This window comes from Aythya fuligula, chromosome 2, assembly GCF_009819795.1.
Source record: "Aythya fuligula isolate bAytFul2 chromosome 2, bAytFul2.pri, whole genome shotgun sequence".
In the NCBI taxonomy this organism is placed as follows: domain Eukaryota; kingdom Metazoa; phylum Chordata; class Aves; order Anseriformes; family Anatidae; genus Aythya; species Aythya fuligula.
Window position 1 is genome coordinate 3,450,849 of NC_045560.1, and position 17,236 is coordinate 3,468,084.

The following is a 17,236-nucleotide window of genomic DNA, read 5'->3' on the forward strand; positions in this document are numbered from 1 at the left end:
TAAAATAAAATATAAAATATAAAATAAAATAAAATATAAAATATAAAATAAAATAAAATATAAAATATAAAATAAAATAAAATATAAAATAAAATAAAATAAAATAAAATAAAATAAAATAAAATAAAATAAAATAAAATAAAATAAAACATCAGCCGCAAGCCCTCTGGATGTGAGTACACCGCGTGTCTTGTACTGGGGAACGGGGAGCCCTGGGGACAGCAGTTTGAAGAGTGTTTGGGGAATGCTCTCAGCCATGGTCTGTTTTTTTGGGTGGCCCTTTGGGGACCCAGGAGCTGGACTCGATGACCCTTGGGGGTCCCTTCCCACTCGGATATTTTATGGGGCCGTGCTCCTTCTTGCTCTCCGCTGGGATAAAACCTGGGATCCACTCCCAGGAGCCCCCCCAGACCCCCAACATACCCCAAAACAAGATCCCATGGACTCCCAGACTGTTGTCCAGATGAAGTCTGGGGCTCTTTGGGGTCCTCAGTGTCACCCCATGGGGGGCTTGGTGCTCGGGGAGCCTCCAGCAGGACGAGGAACCCCTCAGCGAGGGGGGCCCATGCTGCGGTTCCTCTCTCTGGAGCCCACAACACGCCTCAGTTCACCCCAAATCAGACAAGTTGTGGGGTTTTTCATAAAATCCCAACTCATTTCTCTCCCCCAGGAGATGTTCAGGGACATCAGCCCCAACATGAGCTCCCCCAAATCCTCCCGGGGGCTTGGCAGAAGGAGCCCGGCAGGAGACAACGGAGCTGGGCCTGCCTTGCCCTCGGCCGACCCCAAAATACCAGAGCCCACAACCCAACCCAGCCCCTCAACACCCCTCATTTCAGCTACAGATGCTGAAGAAGACCCCAAAAGGAGGTTTTCCAGAGGCATCACAACCTCCAGAGGAGCTCGGGGCCAATTCAACCGGGGAGGGCTTGCGCCGTTCACCTCCGTGCCTCGGTTTCCCCCTGTGCTCGCAGAGACCCGCGGGGCTTTGGGGTGGCTCCCCCCACCCCAAACCCTCCAGGCTTTGGGAGCAGAGCCCCAAACCTGGCTTGGGTTGCTTTTGGCAGCCAGCAGCGGGTCCTCTCCGGCAGCTGCCGGTGACAGACAGCTCCTGAACCAGCCCCTCTGCAGCGCTGCTCTAAAATAAAAATACCTCCCGCTGCCGCGCTCCACTCCCGGCCAAACTTCCTCCGGGGGCACACACCGGGGGGGGGGGTGTTGGAGACCCCAAAAGACACCCAACCGAGCTGAGAGATGCCCTAGGGGAAGCCAAAGACCCCCAAAGCTTTGCCTTGATTTTTAAATTATTTTTCCCCCCCCCCTCTACCTCACTTTTTACCCCTTGGTGTGCCCCCCCCCCACCCCCAAGCCCTGAGGTCGCGGTGCGGGACGCTGGACCCCCCCCAATTCCCCGGGGCTCAAGGTCAGTAATGGGGAGGGACATGGGGCGGGGGGAGGGGGGGGGGGGGGAAGGCCAAGCTTTTGGGGTGGTCCCTGCTGTGGGAATGGGGTGAGGATGCTGCGGGCCCCCATGGGTGCCCCCCCTGAAGCAGCTGGGTTGGGGGGGAAGCTGCGCTCCGGCTGCAAGAATTGACCTTGTGTCTCCCCCCCCCCCCCGCAAAGTACATAAATAAACAAGCAAAAAAAAAAAAAAAAGCCTTGAAAAGCGTGGCAAAGGGATAAAAACCACAAAAGCCCTTTAAAGCCGCATCCCCCAGCGGCCCCCCCGCCTCCCCGCTGCAGGGGACTGCAGAGCGGTGGCAGCTTGGCTTTAACCCCCCCCCCTCTGGGCCCCCCCTTTCCAAGCGGATGAAAGCACAACCCCAAATTCTCTAGCAGGGTTCCCAATGCAGATGGGGGAGCAGAAGGGCACCCAACTGCTTTTTTCTTTCTTTAAGCCGGCAGCAGTTTACAGGGGATGGCAGCGGGGGGGTGGCAGCACCCAGGTGGTGGGGACAGGTCCCCGTCCTCCCCCTCCATCTGCCCCAGCCCCTAAAGGATGATTTTGGCAGCTGCCGACCCTCAGGAGCTGCTGAGCTGTCGTGGGAAAGCATTGCCAGTGCCCGGGTTAATTAGCACTGAAGGGAGTAATTAGCACAGGGCTTTAGGAGCCCCCCCTCTTGCCCCTCATTGATAATTGGGAATGGGAACATCTCACCGTGGCCCCTCCAGGTGGGCATTTTGTGCCTGATCCTGGGGGAAAATGAGAGAAATTTGGCTTGATGCTGGACGTGCCCCATCCTGGGGGGGGGTTTGTAGCATCTCCAGGCATGGGGATGGACACAACTTGCTGGAAAGAGCCCAAATCCTCCCTCCTGGGGGGGTTTTGTTGCGTGGCATCCTCATCCCCTACACCTGAGCTGCCCCCAGGTGTTGCCATTTGCTCCTTCTCCTCTCCTACCAGCCCACGGGGAAGCCCCTAGAGCAGGGACTAGCAGCGAGTCAGGGCTCTGTAGAGGTAGGAGGGCGGCTTTTAGTCCTTCTCCTTCTGTCCTTTTTCAGGTCTGGACCCCCTGCACCAACTGGGGCCGTAACCCATCACCATGGGGGTTAAAACCATGCTCCCCAGCTACGAGCTGGGGTTTTACGCCCTGGCCGTGACCTGTGCTGTGCTGTACAGCGGCAGCGGCATCTTCGAGGCATCCAGAGGTAACGTCCCCCCCCGTTGTGGGGGTCTCTCATTGCTGGCAGCATCGCCACGGGTTTAATTTTCGTGCCTAATGGCTTGGGGATCCTTGGGATTGGATCCGAAAGGGTTTAACGTAAGCTGGGTGGAAATGGTTGAATTTCCCAATTCTTGGCTGTCTGTGGGACGTGGGCGCTTTCAGGAGGGGGCTGCTGGTGTTGGAGCCCCGTTTACTCATCCTCGTGGTGAGGAAGGCTCCTTGCCTTGCCGAAAAACCTCCCACTTCTCTCCCTGGAGCCGTCCCTCTCCCCAGACCTCTTATTCTTTTGCAGACAGCGCGAACAGAAAGGCTTTTCGGGACGGCATCAAGCCGGGCTGGCACTACTTCGGCAGGAAGATGGTAAGCAAAGAAAGGATCCGGCCATCCCAGCTGGCCGCTGGAAAAGCAGAGCTGCTTTTTTTCTGCTCCTGACTCTTTGGGAAAGCCCCTGTGGGTTTGCTTTTTCTCCCTAAATAATGCGGTGGATGTAGTCAGGAATTATTAGCCCTGCAGCACCGATGCCCTGCTTTGTGCGCTCCGAGATGAGCCAGGTCTGCACGCCTTCAACACCAAGCCAAAGCGCTCGGGAGCCCTGGGGTGGGATATGGGGAAAAGGCCAGGATGTTTTTACGGTTTCCTCTTGAAACGATGCTCCCGCAGGACGCGGCCGATTTCGAGTGGGTGATGTGGTTCACCTCGTTCCGCAACGTCATCATCTTCGCCCTCTCGGGACACGTCCTCTTCGCCAAGATCTGCTCCATGACAGTGCCGCAGGTGAGCCAGGGATGTAAATCCCCTTGGGGGGCCCTGAGATCCCTCGGGGGGCCCTGAGATCCCCCGGGGAGTTTTGGGGAGAGGCTGTAGGGTGGCAGGGAGAGAAGGGGATGGAGAATTCACCAAGCTGACGGCTCTCTGCTCGCAGCACCGGGCCGTGGTGTACATGCTCTACGGGGTCCTGGCCGTGCTGGGTAGCATGGGGCTCGTCTACCTGATGATCATCCTCTCCCACTGCCTCGTCCTCTACTCCGTCGCCCTGGCCAAGCAGAAGTGGCTCTGTTTCGTGGCCGGGCTCTGCTGCCTCGCCTCCTTCAAGCTGGAGCCCTTCAGCTCCTGGCAGGTAGGTGCTGAGCCACCCCTCTGCCTCGTTTCCAGCCCGCCCGTGTCCCTCTCCTTGGGTTTAGCTCCCGGGCTGTGCCCAAACCCGGGGGAGAAGCAGAGCTTGGGACGCCTGGGTCCTCCTTGCTGCTTAGATGACAATTTTCTAGGTGCCCCCAGGTAAGCCATGTTCCTGCCTCAGTTTCCCCTCCTGTAACACGGTGCTAGGGTGGGTTTGGTGATGCCCAGGCCTGCCCCTCGGTCTGCCCAATTGAGGGCTTTCCCTCGTGGGCGGAGAGAAGCCCAGCAAGAACCTTGTGAGGCCCTTCAGTCCTTCTGAAAATGTGTTCCCACCTCCCAAAATGTGTTCCCACCTCTCCATCCACCTCCCGCTGCCTCCCCTCCATCTGGAGGGCTCTGTCCCCAGGATAAAGGTGACATTCCCATCCCAACACAAAGCCTACGTAGCCCACAGCCTCTTGGTGAGGACGTGGCTAAGGGGATCTACCACCTCCCAGCTCCTTGGGATGCAGGAGGCAACGGCAACGGGGCCCTGGCTTTCTCCTGCGGGTGGCAGGGGTCACTGCCTGCTGGTGCCAGAGAGTAATTAGAGGTAATTAGAGTGGGGATATCTTCTGCCAGGCGAGGGAGCACAGCAGTGGCACCACGTTCCTTGGTGGTAACTCTTCGTTTCTTGTCCAGAGCGGGTTTGTAACGGGAGCTTTTGATCTTCAAGATGTCCTCTTCTACGGAGGCTGCGGCTTCACCATCATGCGCTGCATGAGCTTCGCGCTCGAGAGCTGCGAGAGGAAGGAGGGCATCTACTCCATCTTCGACCTCCTCAAGTACAACTTCTACCTCCCCTTCTTCTTCTTCGGGCCCGTCATGACGTTTGACCAGTTCCATGCCCAGGTGAGCGTCCCCAGGGACCTCTCCCTTGTCTCTTTATTCGGGTTTAATGCCCTCAGGAGGGCTCAGCTCACGTTTTTTGCTCACTGGGGACTTGCTCTGATGGTGGCTTGGTGTCCTTGTGCCCTTGATGTCCTGTTGTGCGATGCCAAGAGGCCACGGTGCCCATCTCTGGGACCTCTGCTTGCTGCTGGCTGGGACAGCAAAGGCAGTCGCACACCTCCATCCGCCTGGTCTGCCCAAGGAGCATGAATTTCCAGGGGTGGTCTGTGTGTGTGTGCCTTAAGATGAGGTTCTTTCTCTAGAAATCAATGAGGTCGGGCAGAAGGCTGTGTTTTGGCTTCCTCCGATCCACGTGAAGCGTCCTGCGGCCCCAAATCTTTGCACGTGTTGCAGGCAGCCAAAGGGGCTTTTGGAAGGGCAGACCCCAAAGAGCAGAACCAAGCACCTGCTCCTCCAGTCCCTGCATCCTCGTACACCAAAGATCCCTTGGGTCTCACAGGATCTGTTTAGAAGGGTTCATGTTTGACCCCGAGGACCACAGGGACTTTCTCCAGATCAGCTCAGGTGTCCCCCATAAGGGATGCTCACAGTGCACCGAGCTCCCAGCAGTAGGGACAGCCAGGATTTTCTCCCCAGCCCCCTGACAGGAGCATTTGGGGCACCCACCACCTCATCCTAAAGCTTTACCCTCCCAGTCGTGCATTACATGTCGGGCTGAAGTCCAGGCACCCACAGCTCCCGCAGCCCCACTGCCCAAGCCCCCTGAAGGGGCTGTGACCCCCTGCTCCTTTTACACAGTCCCAAACCAGGACGTTTGTAGCCACTTCATCAGCAATCACGTCCTCTGCTGCGTAAAACCCTGTCCCCAAAGGCACAGGGAACAAGACCCCAAACCCTTTCCCACCCCTTAGGACCCGTCTTGGCCTGGCCACCACTGCCACCTCCTGGCTAAATGCCCCCCTGCACTGCTGGACCTGCAGCTCACTGCCGAGGTTCATTCCTAATCCCCCTAAAAGCAATTATAGGGGCAGGGGGATCGAGTCCCTTCCCCAGGCTGCCATTTAGGGCCGAGTTAGGGGCTGGCTCTGGCTCCTTGGCTCCTGCTGCTGCTGAATTGTGGTGGGTCCCTTGTGCTTTGCACCCACGTGTGGTGGGAGCCCACCTGCACCAGGGCTTGGCCAGTCCCACCCAGGATGGAGAGGCTCTTCCTTAGTGGGGTTAGGAGAAGAAATTCACTTCTGGAGGGCTGGAGATGTGGGGGACAGAGCCCCAGTCCCAAGGGACATCACAGACGTGAGGATGGGTGGGAGCCACACGTCCTCTCCTGGCTTCTCCCCTGCCTCAGGGTTTAGTGTCCTCTTCGTCTCCGCAAAGCACTTGGCATCCAGCAGACCCGAGCAAATCTGGCAAAGGCTTTAATTCTCGGGAATCATCTGGTTTGACGGCAGGGCTGGTGCGGCAGCCTGCAGATTACTTGGAGAGAGCTCTTACCTCTCGCAGGGCATAAAGGGAAAGCAATAAACATAAGAGGATTTGGAATACAGCAGCAATTTTTTTCCAGCGACGTGGGGAAGCGAGGCCATCAGCCTGCCCGGCGTAATCCTAAAAGCTCTCGCTCTGCTGATGTTTGTGTTACAACGTCCAGAGGAATGACAGCTCCTGGAGGCAGAGCCCAGCCCGTGCTTGCAAAGGGCACAGCAGAGAGGAAAACCCCATCGATCGGGTCCCAGCCCACCGGGATGGCCCCTCGAGCAGCTGTCCCTCTCGTTTATACCAGATGTCTGCAGCAGAAGCTCCAGGGACCATCAGCCATCCTCCTCCTCCCAAATGACCCCAAGCAGACACATCCACCTGTCCCGGGCAGGGCATTCAGCTGGGACTCCAGCCCTGCTCCCAACCCCTCCGGGGCATGCAGATGTCTTTTCTTGTAGGCTCTGGCATCCCGTGGATGGGGTTGGGTAGGAACATTTGCTCGCCCTTAGTGACCCGTGCAAAGACCACCCTAAAGCTGGCTTCCTGGGCACGTCCCAAGCCCCAGCTCCCTGGTTGGTGTGGTTTTCAGCTCAGGTCCCTACGGTGCAGCCCGACCTGTCACTGCAATGAGGGTGCTCCCCAAGAGGTGTTCTGCCATGCTCAGCACCCTCATGGGGTTATTGGAGGGATGCTCTGGGTGGGACGTGTCCCACATCCCCGTGGGTGTGCTGGCCTGAGCTAGTCATTTGGATCCTCTATCAACAGAGGTTTGGGCAGTGCATTCCCTTGTGGGATTCCTAAAGGAGGGCGTTGAGACCCCGTTTAGACCTCGGATGTTTCTCCAGATGGAGGAACCCGCTGCCCATCCTCAGCTCAGCCTCTTCCTGCTTTGCCGCCTGGCAGGTGAGCACCCGGGAGCTGAGGCGCAAAGACGACGAGATGAGGAATATTCGGGTCCATGCTCTCCTCCACGTGGGGGCCGTCATCACTGTGGACATCTTCTTCCACTTCTTCTACATCCTCACCCTCCCTTCGGACCTGAAGTTCGTGAACCGCCTCTCGGACTGGTCCCTGGGTGAGTGGCCGTGCGGGGATTTAAGAGGCTGAGCACCACACCAGTCCTGTTGCCTTCATATGGGCTGAAAGGGAGCTCAGCACCCCAAAAAATCAGCCCCACAGAGGCATATCTGGCACCTTAGCTGCCTTCACAGGTGGGTGCCCATTCTGGGTACCAAAGCAGGGTGTTTGGGAGCCTCCAAAATGACCCCGGGGCTGGGGCATGGGCTGTAGCCTTCAGCTACCTAATGGGGCTGTTGGTGGACTGTTCTTGGAGGCAGCACAGAATAAGCACAACACAACACAAGACAGATTATGAGTGCCTCTAAGGATTATTTTTTGCACAGAGCAGTCAAACGCTGCAATAGGGGCCCAGATTCTCCCAAAGAGCTGGAGATGTTCAATGTTTAAATGGACAAGGTCCAGGAAAATCTGATCTCCGTTCAAAGCTGGCTGTGCTCTTTCAGGGCTGGATTAGGGACTTCCAGAAGCCAAACTTCTGGGATGGGTAGCATGCCAGCGTTCAGTGGACAGCTGGACGGAGGATTTGAGTTGCCCAAATAGATGTCCAGGGGCAGCAGATGAGATGCCATAGGGTTTGTGACAGCCACGTAGGGCTAGCAGGGACTGGAGGAGCCTGATGGCTCTCCAGAGTGGCAGCTGGGGGCCAGGGGGAGGTCCTAATGCAGCTCAAATGGCACTAGCATTGATTTAGGGTGTCCTAAGGGACCTAGATAACCTGATCAAGGATGTATTACACCAGGGGAGCTGTGGGCTCCATGTACCACATCTGCCAGATCTGCCTTGTCCACAGGGGGAGCTCAGGCATGGCCCACACTGAAGCCCTGTGGCTTTTTTAATCTGTGAGCTGAATCCCACCCAGATGGGGCATTTTAGCTTCTGCCGCATGGGAATTTGAATTCTTTGGTGTTTGTTCCTGCAGGGATCATCTCGTGGTGTCAGACACCTCTCCAGGACAGAGATTCTGGCCCTAGCTCTTCTCTAGCATCTGTGTTACATCTACAGCCACAAGGAGCTGGGCTGGGTGTATTTCAAACTAGAAGTGTGGGTAAAACCCTTAGAGATCAGGGTTGAGAACTGTGTTGAGTTTGTCATAGATTAAGCCTTACAGGGAAGGAAAGTTCTTGTGGTGGAAGAAATAAGATCTGCATTTCTGACTATCAAAACTAAGAAACACTTTGCTCCCTAATACTCCAAGAAGATGTTGTCCTATGGTTCCAGCTTCTTAAAAAGCTACTTAATTTCAAGAGCTTTGAAGAGCTCTTTGGGCTTTGTTGGTCCCAGAGATCATCAGACTGTCCCCTCAATGGCATGTTTGTTGCAGTAGACCATGCAGTCCCAAGGCCCTGAAGACGATAGGTCCTGTGCTCCTCTTTACCTGCTTGACTCCTCTTTTTGCTCCAGCTGGCCTGGCCTACTCCAATTTGGTCTACGACTGGGTGAAAGCTGCCGTTATGTTCGGGGTCACCAACACCATTGCCAGACTGGACCACTTGGACCCTCCCCAGCCCCCCAAATGCATCACCATGCTCTACGTCTTTGCAGAAACGTGAGTACCCCGTGGGCATCGCTGAAGATAAGCGGTGTGTCTGACCTGAATAAAATGTGTGTGGGGATGAGGAGGTCTGAGCTGTGCTTCTGAGCAGCTGGCCTCATCTTGACCCATCTATACTGAACCTAAATTCTAGACCTGGCCATAGCCCAAGGAGATATTTTTGGGCAGGGAGCAATGGGTAAGGAGGGAGGTGAGTGGGACCTGTGCAAGGAAGGAGCATGGAGAATGGCTGTGAATGAGTTTTGAGGTGGGCCTTGCTGGGGGACCAGGCACCTTCTCTGGATGACTGCTGGATGGAGAAGTGTCATTGCCCCATGTGTTTTAACAAGCTTTTTATCATCTGGTTTTTAGGCATTTTGACAGAGGGATTAATGACTGGTTATGCAAGTAAGTGTCTAATCAATGTCTCTACTCTAGTTTGGGGTCTTCTCTTTTATCACACAGCAACGAAGCATTAAACACAGTTCATCCCAAAGCTGAGGTGTCCTCTCTTCTGGGTGGATCCCACTAGGGAATGGAGTCAGATATGCTGTGTTTATCCAAAAGACCATTGAATTAATCAAAACACAGTATAACAGCCCACCCATAGCTGGGAATAAGAGAGTTCCCTCCAAGAAAACTCTTAGTCTGATGGGTTTAGTGTTCCACCAGAGGAAGAGGCAGATTCATATTTCACTGGGAAGAAAGGGGAATTGAGCCCAAGTCTTACATATCCTGTGTAAGAAGGGTGGCCTGATCTCCATGTGCATATCTCTCAGCCCTTCAACTCTCTTCAGCCATCAGGACAAACCAGCAAACCTGTGCAGAAGGTGGTGGCTGCACTGTGCTGCAATGCTGCATCCCAGCAAGTCTAAGACATGAATCCCCACATTTTATCAAATTTTACCTGCAGGAGTGGGGAAAGGGTGGTATTTTTTCCTTAAGGAGCTATAGTTTTGTGAGGACTGTGAGCCATGAGTAGCTGGACTGCAGCAAAATCAATTTATTGCTAGAATGCCTGATCCAAAACGTCCCTCCTTTCTCACTGGGGCACTTTAGGCCTGTCTGTGTGGAGCTTGTGGTGGGCAAACATGGGAGAAGGAATTTTCCTTGACTACAAGGAGCACCAACCACTTTTGTTGGCCATTAGGTACGTGTATGACCACATTGGAGAGAACCACGACAACATCATCAAGGAGCTCATCGCCACCATCGCCACGTTCGCCGTCACCACCCTGTGGTTGGGACCCTGTGAGATCGTCTACATCTGGTCTGTCTTCAATTGTTTCGGCCTCAACTTCGAGCTCTGGGTGCAGAAGTTCTTCCAGTGGGAGCCCTTCGCCAAGCTCGAGGTGAGGAGCTGGGCTATGAGCAGGTACTCCTACAGAATTTATCCACCCTGTGATCAGGCACCCAGCTGTGCAAGGGAAGGACAGTCCTGATGCTCCTTACCCAGTCCCTATGCTGCTTTATGGGAAATTTAGGCTGAGTGTGGAGCTTTCAAAGAGGAAAAAAAAAAAAAAAAAAAGTCCAAGAGAACCAGGGCTGCAGCCCCGACAAGGCGCCGAAGTAGCACAGATGGATTCAAAATCTGAGGTGTGTCCACCGGGAAATGTTTATACATTTCCATATGGAAATCATTTGTTCTTCTTGTTCTGCAAAACATTTTGGTGTTCTGAGAGCTTTTGATCTGACTTCCGATAAAAGTAAATGTTTAGGTATCAGAATGAATTATTTTCCAACCGCTCCAAAGCTTAGTGCCCTGTTTTTGTTTGGGATCAAGGTGCCTCAGAGACGTATTTGGAGAGAAGTCCATTCTGGAAACAATTCTGTTGTTTATTTGCTTTGCCCAGCCCAAAGTCTGGAGGTCCTAAACTGATTGAGTAAAGACCCCGTTTGACTCAAAACTTCACAGAGCAAGCCTCCTGTTTGCTCTCCTCGTTGAACTTCTAATCAGATTATAGCACTCCCAGGCAGTGAAATCTCCTTCCCTGCGGCACCACAGCTCTCAGCGTTAAGTGGCCTGGGGATTCATCACGCTCTTTGAAGCTTGCTATAAACCACTTCCCTGCTCCACTCCGAGCAGCTGCTCCTGAGGATTTTATGTGCCAGTGACAATTTCACTCTGCTGCTGTCACTACTTTTCAGCTTTTTTTTTCCCTTTAATTCCTAAGAAACAATTTCTACCGGGAGCTGGGAGTGATTTGCACATAGGGCTAATAATAATCCTGGTGAATAACAGCGTTCATCTGCCTTGCAGAAAGGCTTACCCAGGGCAAGAAATGAAGAAAGGAGTACCCAGGCATTACAATCAGCGTGAAGCCATGTGTAACATCTTGCCCCTTTTGAGGACAGAGGGCTTCAAAATGCTGGCCCAGGGTGCCAAATGCTTCTGCGTCAGCAGCAGAACAGAAGTTTACCTTCTCTTCCTGTTCCTTCATCCCACAGACACTAAAGGCTGCCCTAAATTTTGCCTACCCCTCTGATCCTGGATGGAGCCTGGTTGGAGCTGGACCAGCAACCTTTCCTTACAGCCCCGTTTCCCCTCATTCTCTGCTCCTCTCCCCTGTCTAGGCCAAGATGTCAGCAGCCATGTCTCGGCGGATTAGGGCGGCTTTTGGGGCGGTGAATTTCTGGGCCATCGTCCTCTACAACATCCTGGCCCTCAACAGCCTGGAGTTCGCACAGCTGGTCACCAAGAGACTGCTCCTGACAGGTGAGGTGCCACTGGCCTTCCCCTTCAAGGGATCTTCGTCCTACTGGGGGGACACTGGGAGGGGAGCTGAGGTCTGGAGCTTCCAAGTCCTCTTGCCTCCAACATGGTATGGCCACTGACTTGTTCTGTCTGCTCACAACCTTCATAATTCTTGTGGAAAATGTACAAGGAATGGGTTTCTGAGCTCCCACCCTTCCCATGAGCTCTCTGGGATATGAGCTGCCTCCCAGGTGTGTTTGTGCATCTCCTTGCACAGCCTGAGGCTGTGATTTTGACCCCTTGCAGCAACACAGAGCTTGCAGTCAGGAACCCCTCCAAGGAGGGCTGAGGGGCTTTGAAACGATCCCTTTGCTGGAGAAAGGGCTTTTCTTCTCCTAGTTCATCTCCTTTTGCTTTAGTCCTGCATCAAGCTGAAGGAGAGAGGTACAAATCCTTACGCTAGGCTCCTAATGAACAGAATTATCTGGACGTTTCTTGCCAGTAGATGCTGGGACTATTTTGAAGTCATCTCAAGCAACTCACAGTATAAATAGCCACCTGGAATCCGTGTCCTCCTCCCTCTCAGGGACAGGGCTGGCGTAGGAAATGGATAATGTGACGCTCTGGGCTCGCTGTGCCAGGAGTGCCTGCCCGCTGAGCTAGCTGGCTTTTGCTGGTCGCATTATTCATTTCAGAGGTCCTGTTTTAGCAGGTACAAAGCCTGTGTCTCCCCTCTGCTGTGGATACCAGGCTCGTCACAAATGCCTTCAGGCCCTGAGAGTGGAAGGAAAGCTCCCAGCTCTTGGTCACTTACCCAGGTGACAAAAACCCTGGGCACACAATGTGTCCGCGTTAGGTATGAGACAGGGCTGGGGTTGTTCCTCAGCGTCAGCAGGGCCTAAAGCTTCCAGCAGGTCACAGTGCTGGACAAGGATGGGTGTGGGCAGGTTGAATTGGACGCAAAGCCAACCACTGAGTCTGAACTTGAGGGGCAGAAGCAGGTTTGGGGATCAGGGGATGCTCAACAAAAAGCTCCAGCATGTTCTAGCAGTGTTAACCGTGGTCTAGGGTGCCTTGGTGGGTTCAGGCACTTCTTCATCTAAAATTTGCCCCTGGGGATTGCTCTCCTCTCTCAGTGAAGCTGTAGGGCTGGATCCACAAAGGCAAATGATGCTGGCCATGAGCCTGAGGGATGTCCCAAACCCACCTGAGAGGCAGAGGTGCTGGAGAAAAGCTGGCCCCATTAGGCGAGATGCCACACCGAGGTGACCGTGTCTCCCTCCACCTTCCAGGTTTCCCCGTCAGCACCCTGTCCATCTGGTTCATCACCTACTGCGGAGTGCAGCTGATCAAAGAGCGCGAACGCATCCTGGCCATCGAGGAGGAGAAGGGTGACAAAGCCAAGGCAGAGTAGAGAGGACACCGCTGGGCTTGTCCCAGAGCAACTCCCCTCGGACCACCGCTGCCAGGCCAGCCCCTGGCGGGGGCTCTCCACGTCCACGCACTCCTGGCGTTCAGACTGCTGTAGCTCACCCCTCTAGAAGTCACCTGGAAGGCACAGGTCACCCCCATGCTGCAGGGAAGATTTTCTGTGACACAGTGGGCATTTCACAGGCTCCCCATGTGTGGCAGACTGCTGAGGTAGGCTCCCGAGACGTTTCTTTAAGTACCCATCATTTTTCTGACCCTCTGATGTGATATAAGCCTAGAGATTTCACCCCATGCTTCCCACCACACCTTGTCCACCAGCATTCAGCTCTCCCACGGGACCTGTAGCCAATATCTCCCAGAAGAGGCTATCCAGGTCCCACAGCTGGAGGTTTTAGGGTGGGCCAGGCACAGCTCTGAGAAGGGGATTAGCTGGTGATGAGCCTGTGCTGAGCAGACCATGCCAGGTCACTTCCAGTCCAAGCATCACACATTTCTTCCCCTACAACAAATGGTCACCATGCACTGTGAAGTGCTCAACGCCTGTGGCTGTTCATTAAGGACTTGTGAAATGGCTCAGCACGATATATACCCACCGAGAGGCTAATAAATAAATAGAACAGCCTTTATAGCAAAGGGGAGGACCAGGAACTGCACACTGAAGAATAATTATCTTCCTGCCCCTGTCACCGGTGCAGAGTGATGTCTGTTATGATCTAAAATCACGTCCCTTCACTCCTAAATGTCTTGAAAAATGATTTAATGCCAACCCCAGGTGTGGTTAATGACAGTGCAGGAGGCATTCCTGCTTCGTGTACTGATCACCTGTGGAACGGGCATGCCAAAGAAATGCAGCACCCAACTCACAGCCACTCAGTCCCCAGACCCCAACTCCGACCCAAAAGGCTCCTCACCGTGGTTGTGAGATCTGTCTGGCCACCACGGCCATCTCTCTGTGATATATGCCCTGGGACTCAAACCAAATGCCACTCACATTTTTTTGCATGCCATGGACAAAGGTTCAAGCTCACATTCCTGCCCATGGCCGACGAGAAGAGGACTCTGCAGCCTGCTCTTGCTCATCTCCAGCAGCCAGCCCTTTGCTCAACTGACTTTGGTGCACGCAGCCAAAGCCTGTGTGGCTAAAGGAGCGCACACATCTGTATAACCAAAGGAGAAAGACGCTGAATGAAGGGCAACGATTTGGGGCTGGGTGGTGGAGGGAAAGTGCCTGATAGCCTCCTAGGAGAAGTAGACTTTGGGACACTGCATAGGGAGTGCATTGAATGTGGAACACGGTGCCTTGGGGAAGAGGTGAGTTTATAACTCAAAATAGTTCCAGCTCTCTTGCAGTTTACAGTAGCTTTCAGTGGCCTTATGTCTGAATTATGTCAGTGTTTGGTGAGTGTGGGATCTGGACCACTTTGCAACCATGGGTTGAGATGCTTGGTGCTGGTGTGTTCTGGCTTCTCTGTGGATGAAACGGGAATGGTTCTTCGCCAGCCTTCAGCTCTGCCAAAGTAATTTATGAAGTCCCTGATAAATGTCATTTATTTATGTAGTAAATAATTGTTGGACGTTTCTGCTGCCTGCCACTCATCAATGGTATATTGCTGTGATGCCAGTGAAACCCTGGGCAACGCGCTACCATCGGAGCTGGGAGACACAAGGGTATGTTTGCAAGGCCTCACCTTCTGCCTCCGTTTTTGACACATCAGACATTGCTGATATTAATAGAAACCAACCTTAACGGTGTCACCAAATTGGAGCCAGTGAAGTTTGGCTGCAGCTGCATTCATATTTTGAATCTACTTCCACGTTGGTAAGATATCACTAGTCTACTGCTGTAAAACCATCATCTGTGTAGCTTTTGGGGCAGAAGTCTTGCTGGTTTTCTTTTTGGGAGCCTGGTCCAAAATGCTGGAAGCACAGGAGGGAGGTATTGTGCTTGGTGGCACCTCCAGTCACATCCCTAAAACCTCTTCAGTTGCCTTTTTAAACAGAGGTCTACTGCTGGACCTTTAGTAGATGTTTCTTAGCCTCTCCATCATCTCACATTTACTCTCTACCACCAAAGCAGCTATGATATGATGTGCCGCCTCCCAGGGTAAAGTTCAGTTCTTCTCCTCCATACGGGTGTCCTCACACCCTCACACAGCTCAAGCCACCACCCTGAGCTGCAGAGAATAAGGGCTCTGTCTCTGCAGGTGTCCCTGGCTGCACGGGAAGAGAAGTAGAGTCACCCAGCTCCTGGTGCTGGAATGACTCACAAAGCAAAACTCAGTGACTCTGCACTGCTCTCCTGACTTGGATAATCTGGGGGAGAAAATAACCCATTCACTAAGGATCTAAATTTACCCAGCAGCTGCATCTAATGGAGCTGTCAGGAGGAGCTAATCTTAGACACCGAGCAAGCAATCTGTTAGAGAAACAGTACATGGGAGAACTTGGGCTTTGTATCTGTTTGCCTGAAGACATCCCCTTAGTTATCAATGTCATTAGAAGTTCAGGGAATCTTGTGGGCCAGAAGCACCAAAGTGGTGCTATTGCAGCCATGTCTCACTGCTCAGCCTTGTGCAGAGTCCCTCAGCCTCAGCATAGTCCTCTGTGGAATGGGTTTTATCAACTGCCCATCTCCCTCCTGGAAAGAATCTCACCTGATCTCATTATTACTTGACTGTGATAGCAAAACTCACCTGGAAGCCAAAACAACAAAACAAAACAAAAATTATTGCAACTTCAAATCCAAATCCATAATCCTACACTAGACACCTTCATGTTACGCCCAGCATGGCTGTAAGTCCTGCGTTCAACTTTCTTGTTCTAAAATTTTGTACGGGAGGGAATGATGGGGAACGGATCCCCTTAGGATGCTTTTCATTCATTCTCACTCACTCCCCTCCCTGGGTGGGGGACTATTGTCCACTTGAAGACAATGACTTAGTCCATTGGTCATCAGGTATCATTTGCTGTAGTCCCATTAGACCAGGGCCAGTTAGCTGAAAGCTATCTCAGAGTAGCCCACCTCTGTTCAGGGCTGTGTTGCCTATTTTACAGCAGTCAGCACTGTTTGGAGGGTTCCCTGGGGTGCTGAGATAGTCGATTCACGTGCACAGAGATAGCCAAATTGTAACAACGATCACTGCTTGCTCTAATCACATCTATATGTGCCTTATCATCTGCTTTTAGGTTTTAAAACCCTCTAAACTTTGCTGGTACTTGCTTGGAGGCCAGCTTACCTTCATGGTGATGCAGCAAATGTAAACTGGATGGGAAAAGTCCACCATGATCAAAGCCTCCATAAGAGATGAATATTTACACAGGTGTCAATTGACTCATTTTCCACTGCTATCATGAGAGAGAGAAACATCTTCCTCACTGGTCAATAAGATGTGGTCCTGACTCTCCACTGTGGCAGGACCCAGCCCCAGACCTCCCCAGTTCTGTCGAATTCCCTGCACATAAACACAGATTGTAAAATGGCAATGACAAACCAGTATAAACAAATAAAAATCAGGACTGGGGGAATAGTGTGCACACAACTGAGAAAAACATTTCATGCTCGAGATCCTGCCTGGAAACATGTAACCTTAAATATGAGATGAAAGTTCGTCTGAACTCCAAATGGTGGAGAGGACCTGAAGGCTGTGGATCTGAGCTGCACAAAGCACTTCTGGCTCTTCACTCCCTGCCCCAGGAGGCTTCAGGAGAGCTAAATATCAGCTCCAAGAGCACCCCTGGGTCTCCCCATTAGCACTGTGTGAGCCTCCCCATGGCACAGAGCTGCTCAGAGGGTTTGGAGTCCACCAGGTCGAGCGTCTGTCCCACCAGGCTGTGGCAGAAACTTGTTTGGGGAGGAATTTTCCTTATCTGAGATGAACGTGCTTGTGTTCAGGAGCCAAGGAGGCTTACACATGCTTTGAGGTCAGGGTTAACACAGATGGCACAGTCTGCGTGTCCAGCCTGGGCCATATACGCAACTATTAGGGAGTGTCCAAAGGAGGGTAACAAAGATGGTGAAGGATCTAGAGGGGAAGATGTGTGAGGAGTGGTTGAGGCTCTTGGTTTGCTCAGCCCAGAGCAGAGCGGGCTGAGGGGAGGCCTCATGGCGGCCTGCAGCTCCCTCATGAGGGGAGCGGAGGGGCAGGCACTGAGCTCTGCTCTCTGGGGACAGCGACAGGACCTGAGGGATGGCATAGAGCCAGGGTTAGGAGGCTTTGAGAACAGTTAAGGATGTCCAATATGAATTCATGATTTAAGTGAAAGGGGAAAGATGGGCAGCACTGGAGCCCTCTCGTCACAGGCAACTGCCCAACATGGGTGCAGGATCTCAGCTCCAGGGGTGCCTGCTTCTCC

General features: G+C 53.1%; 1 protein-coding gene across 1 annotated transcript; it reads left to right on the top strand.

Moving 5' to 3' along the window:
* The first annotated feature begins 1,160 nt into the window (after positions 1 to 1,160).
* HHATL (hedgehog acyltransferase like) lies at positions 1,161 to 14,522 on the top strand. The gene is made up of 12 exons (XM_032183126.1): positions 1,161 to 1,423; positions 2,503 to 2,649; positions 2,959 to 3,026; positions 3,327 to 3,440; positions 3,589 to 3,783; positions 4,464 to 4,673; positions 7,050 to 7,221; positions 8,628 to 8,772; positions 9,130 to 9,165; positions 9,908 to 10,109; positions 11,332 to 11,473; positions 12,745 to 14,522. The coding sequence occupies exons 2-12, from the start codon at positions 2,544 to 2,546 to the stop codon at positions 12,864 to 12,866; spliced, it is 1,512 nt and encodes a 503-aa protein (XP_032039017.1). The 5' UTR covers positions 1,161 to 1,423; positions 2,503 to 2,543; the 3' UTR covers positions 12,867 to 14,522.
* The last annotated feature ends 2,714 nt before the right edge of the window (positions 14,523 to 17,236 follow it).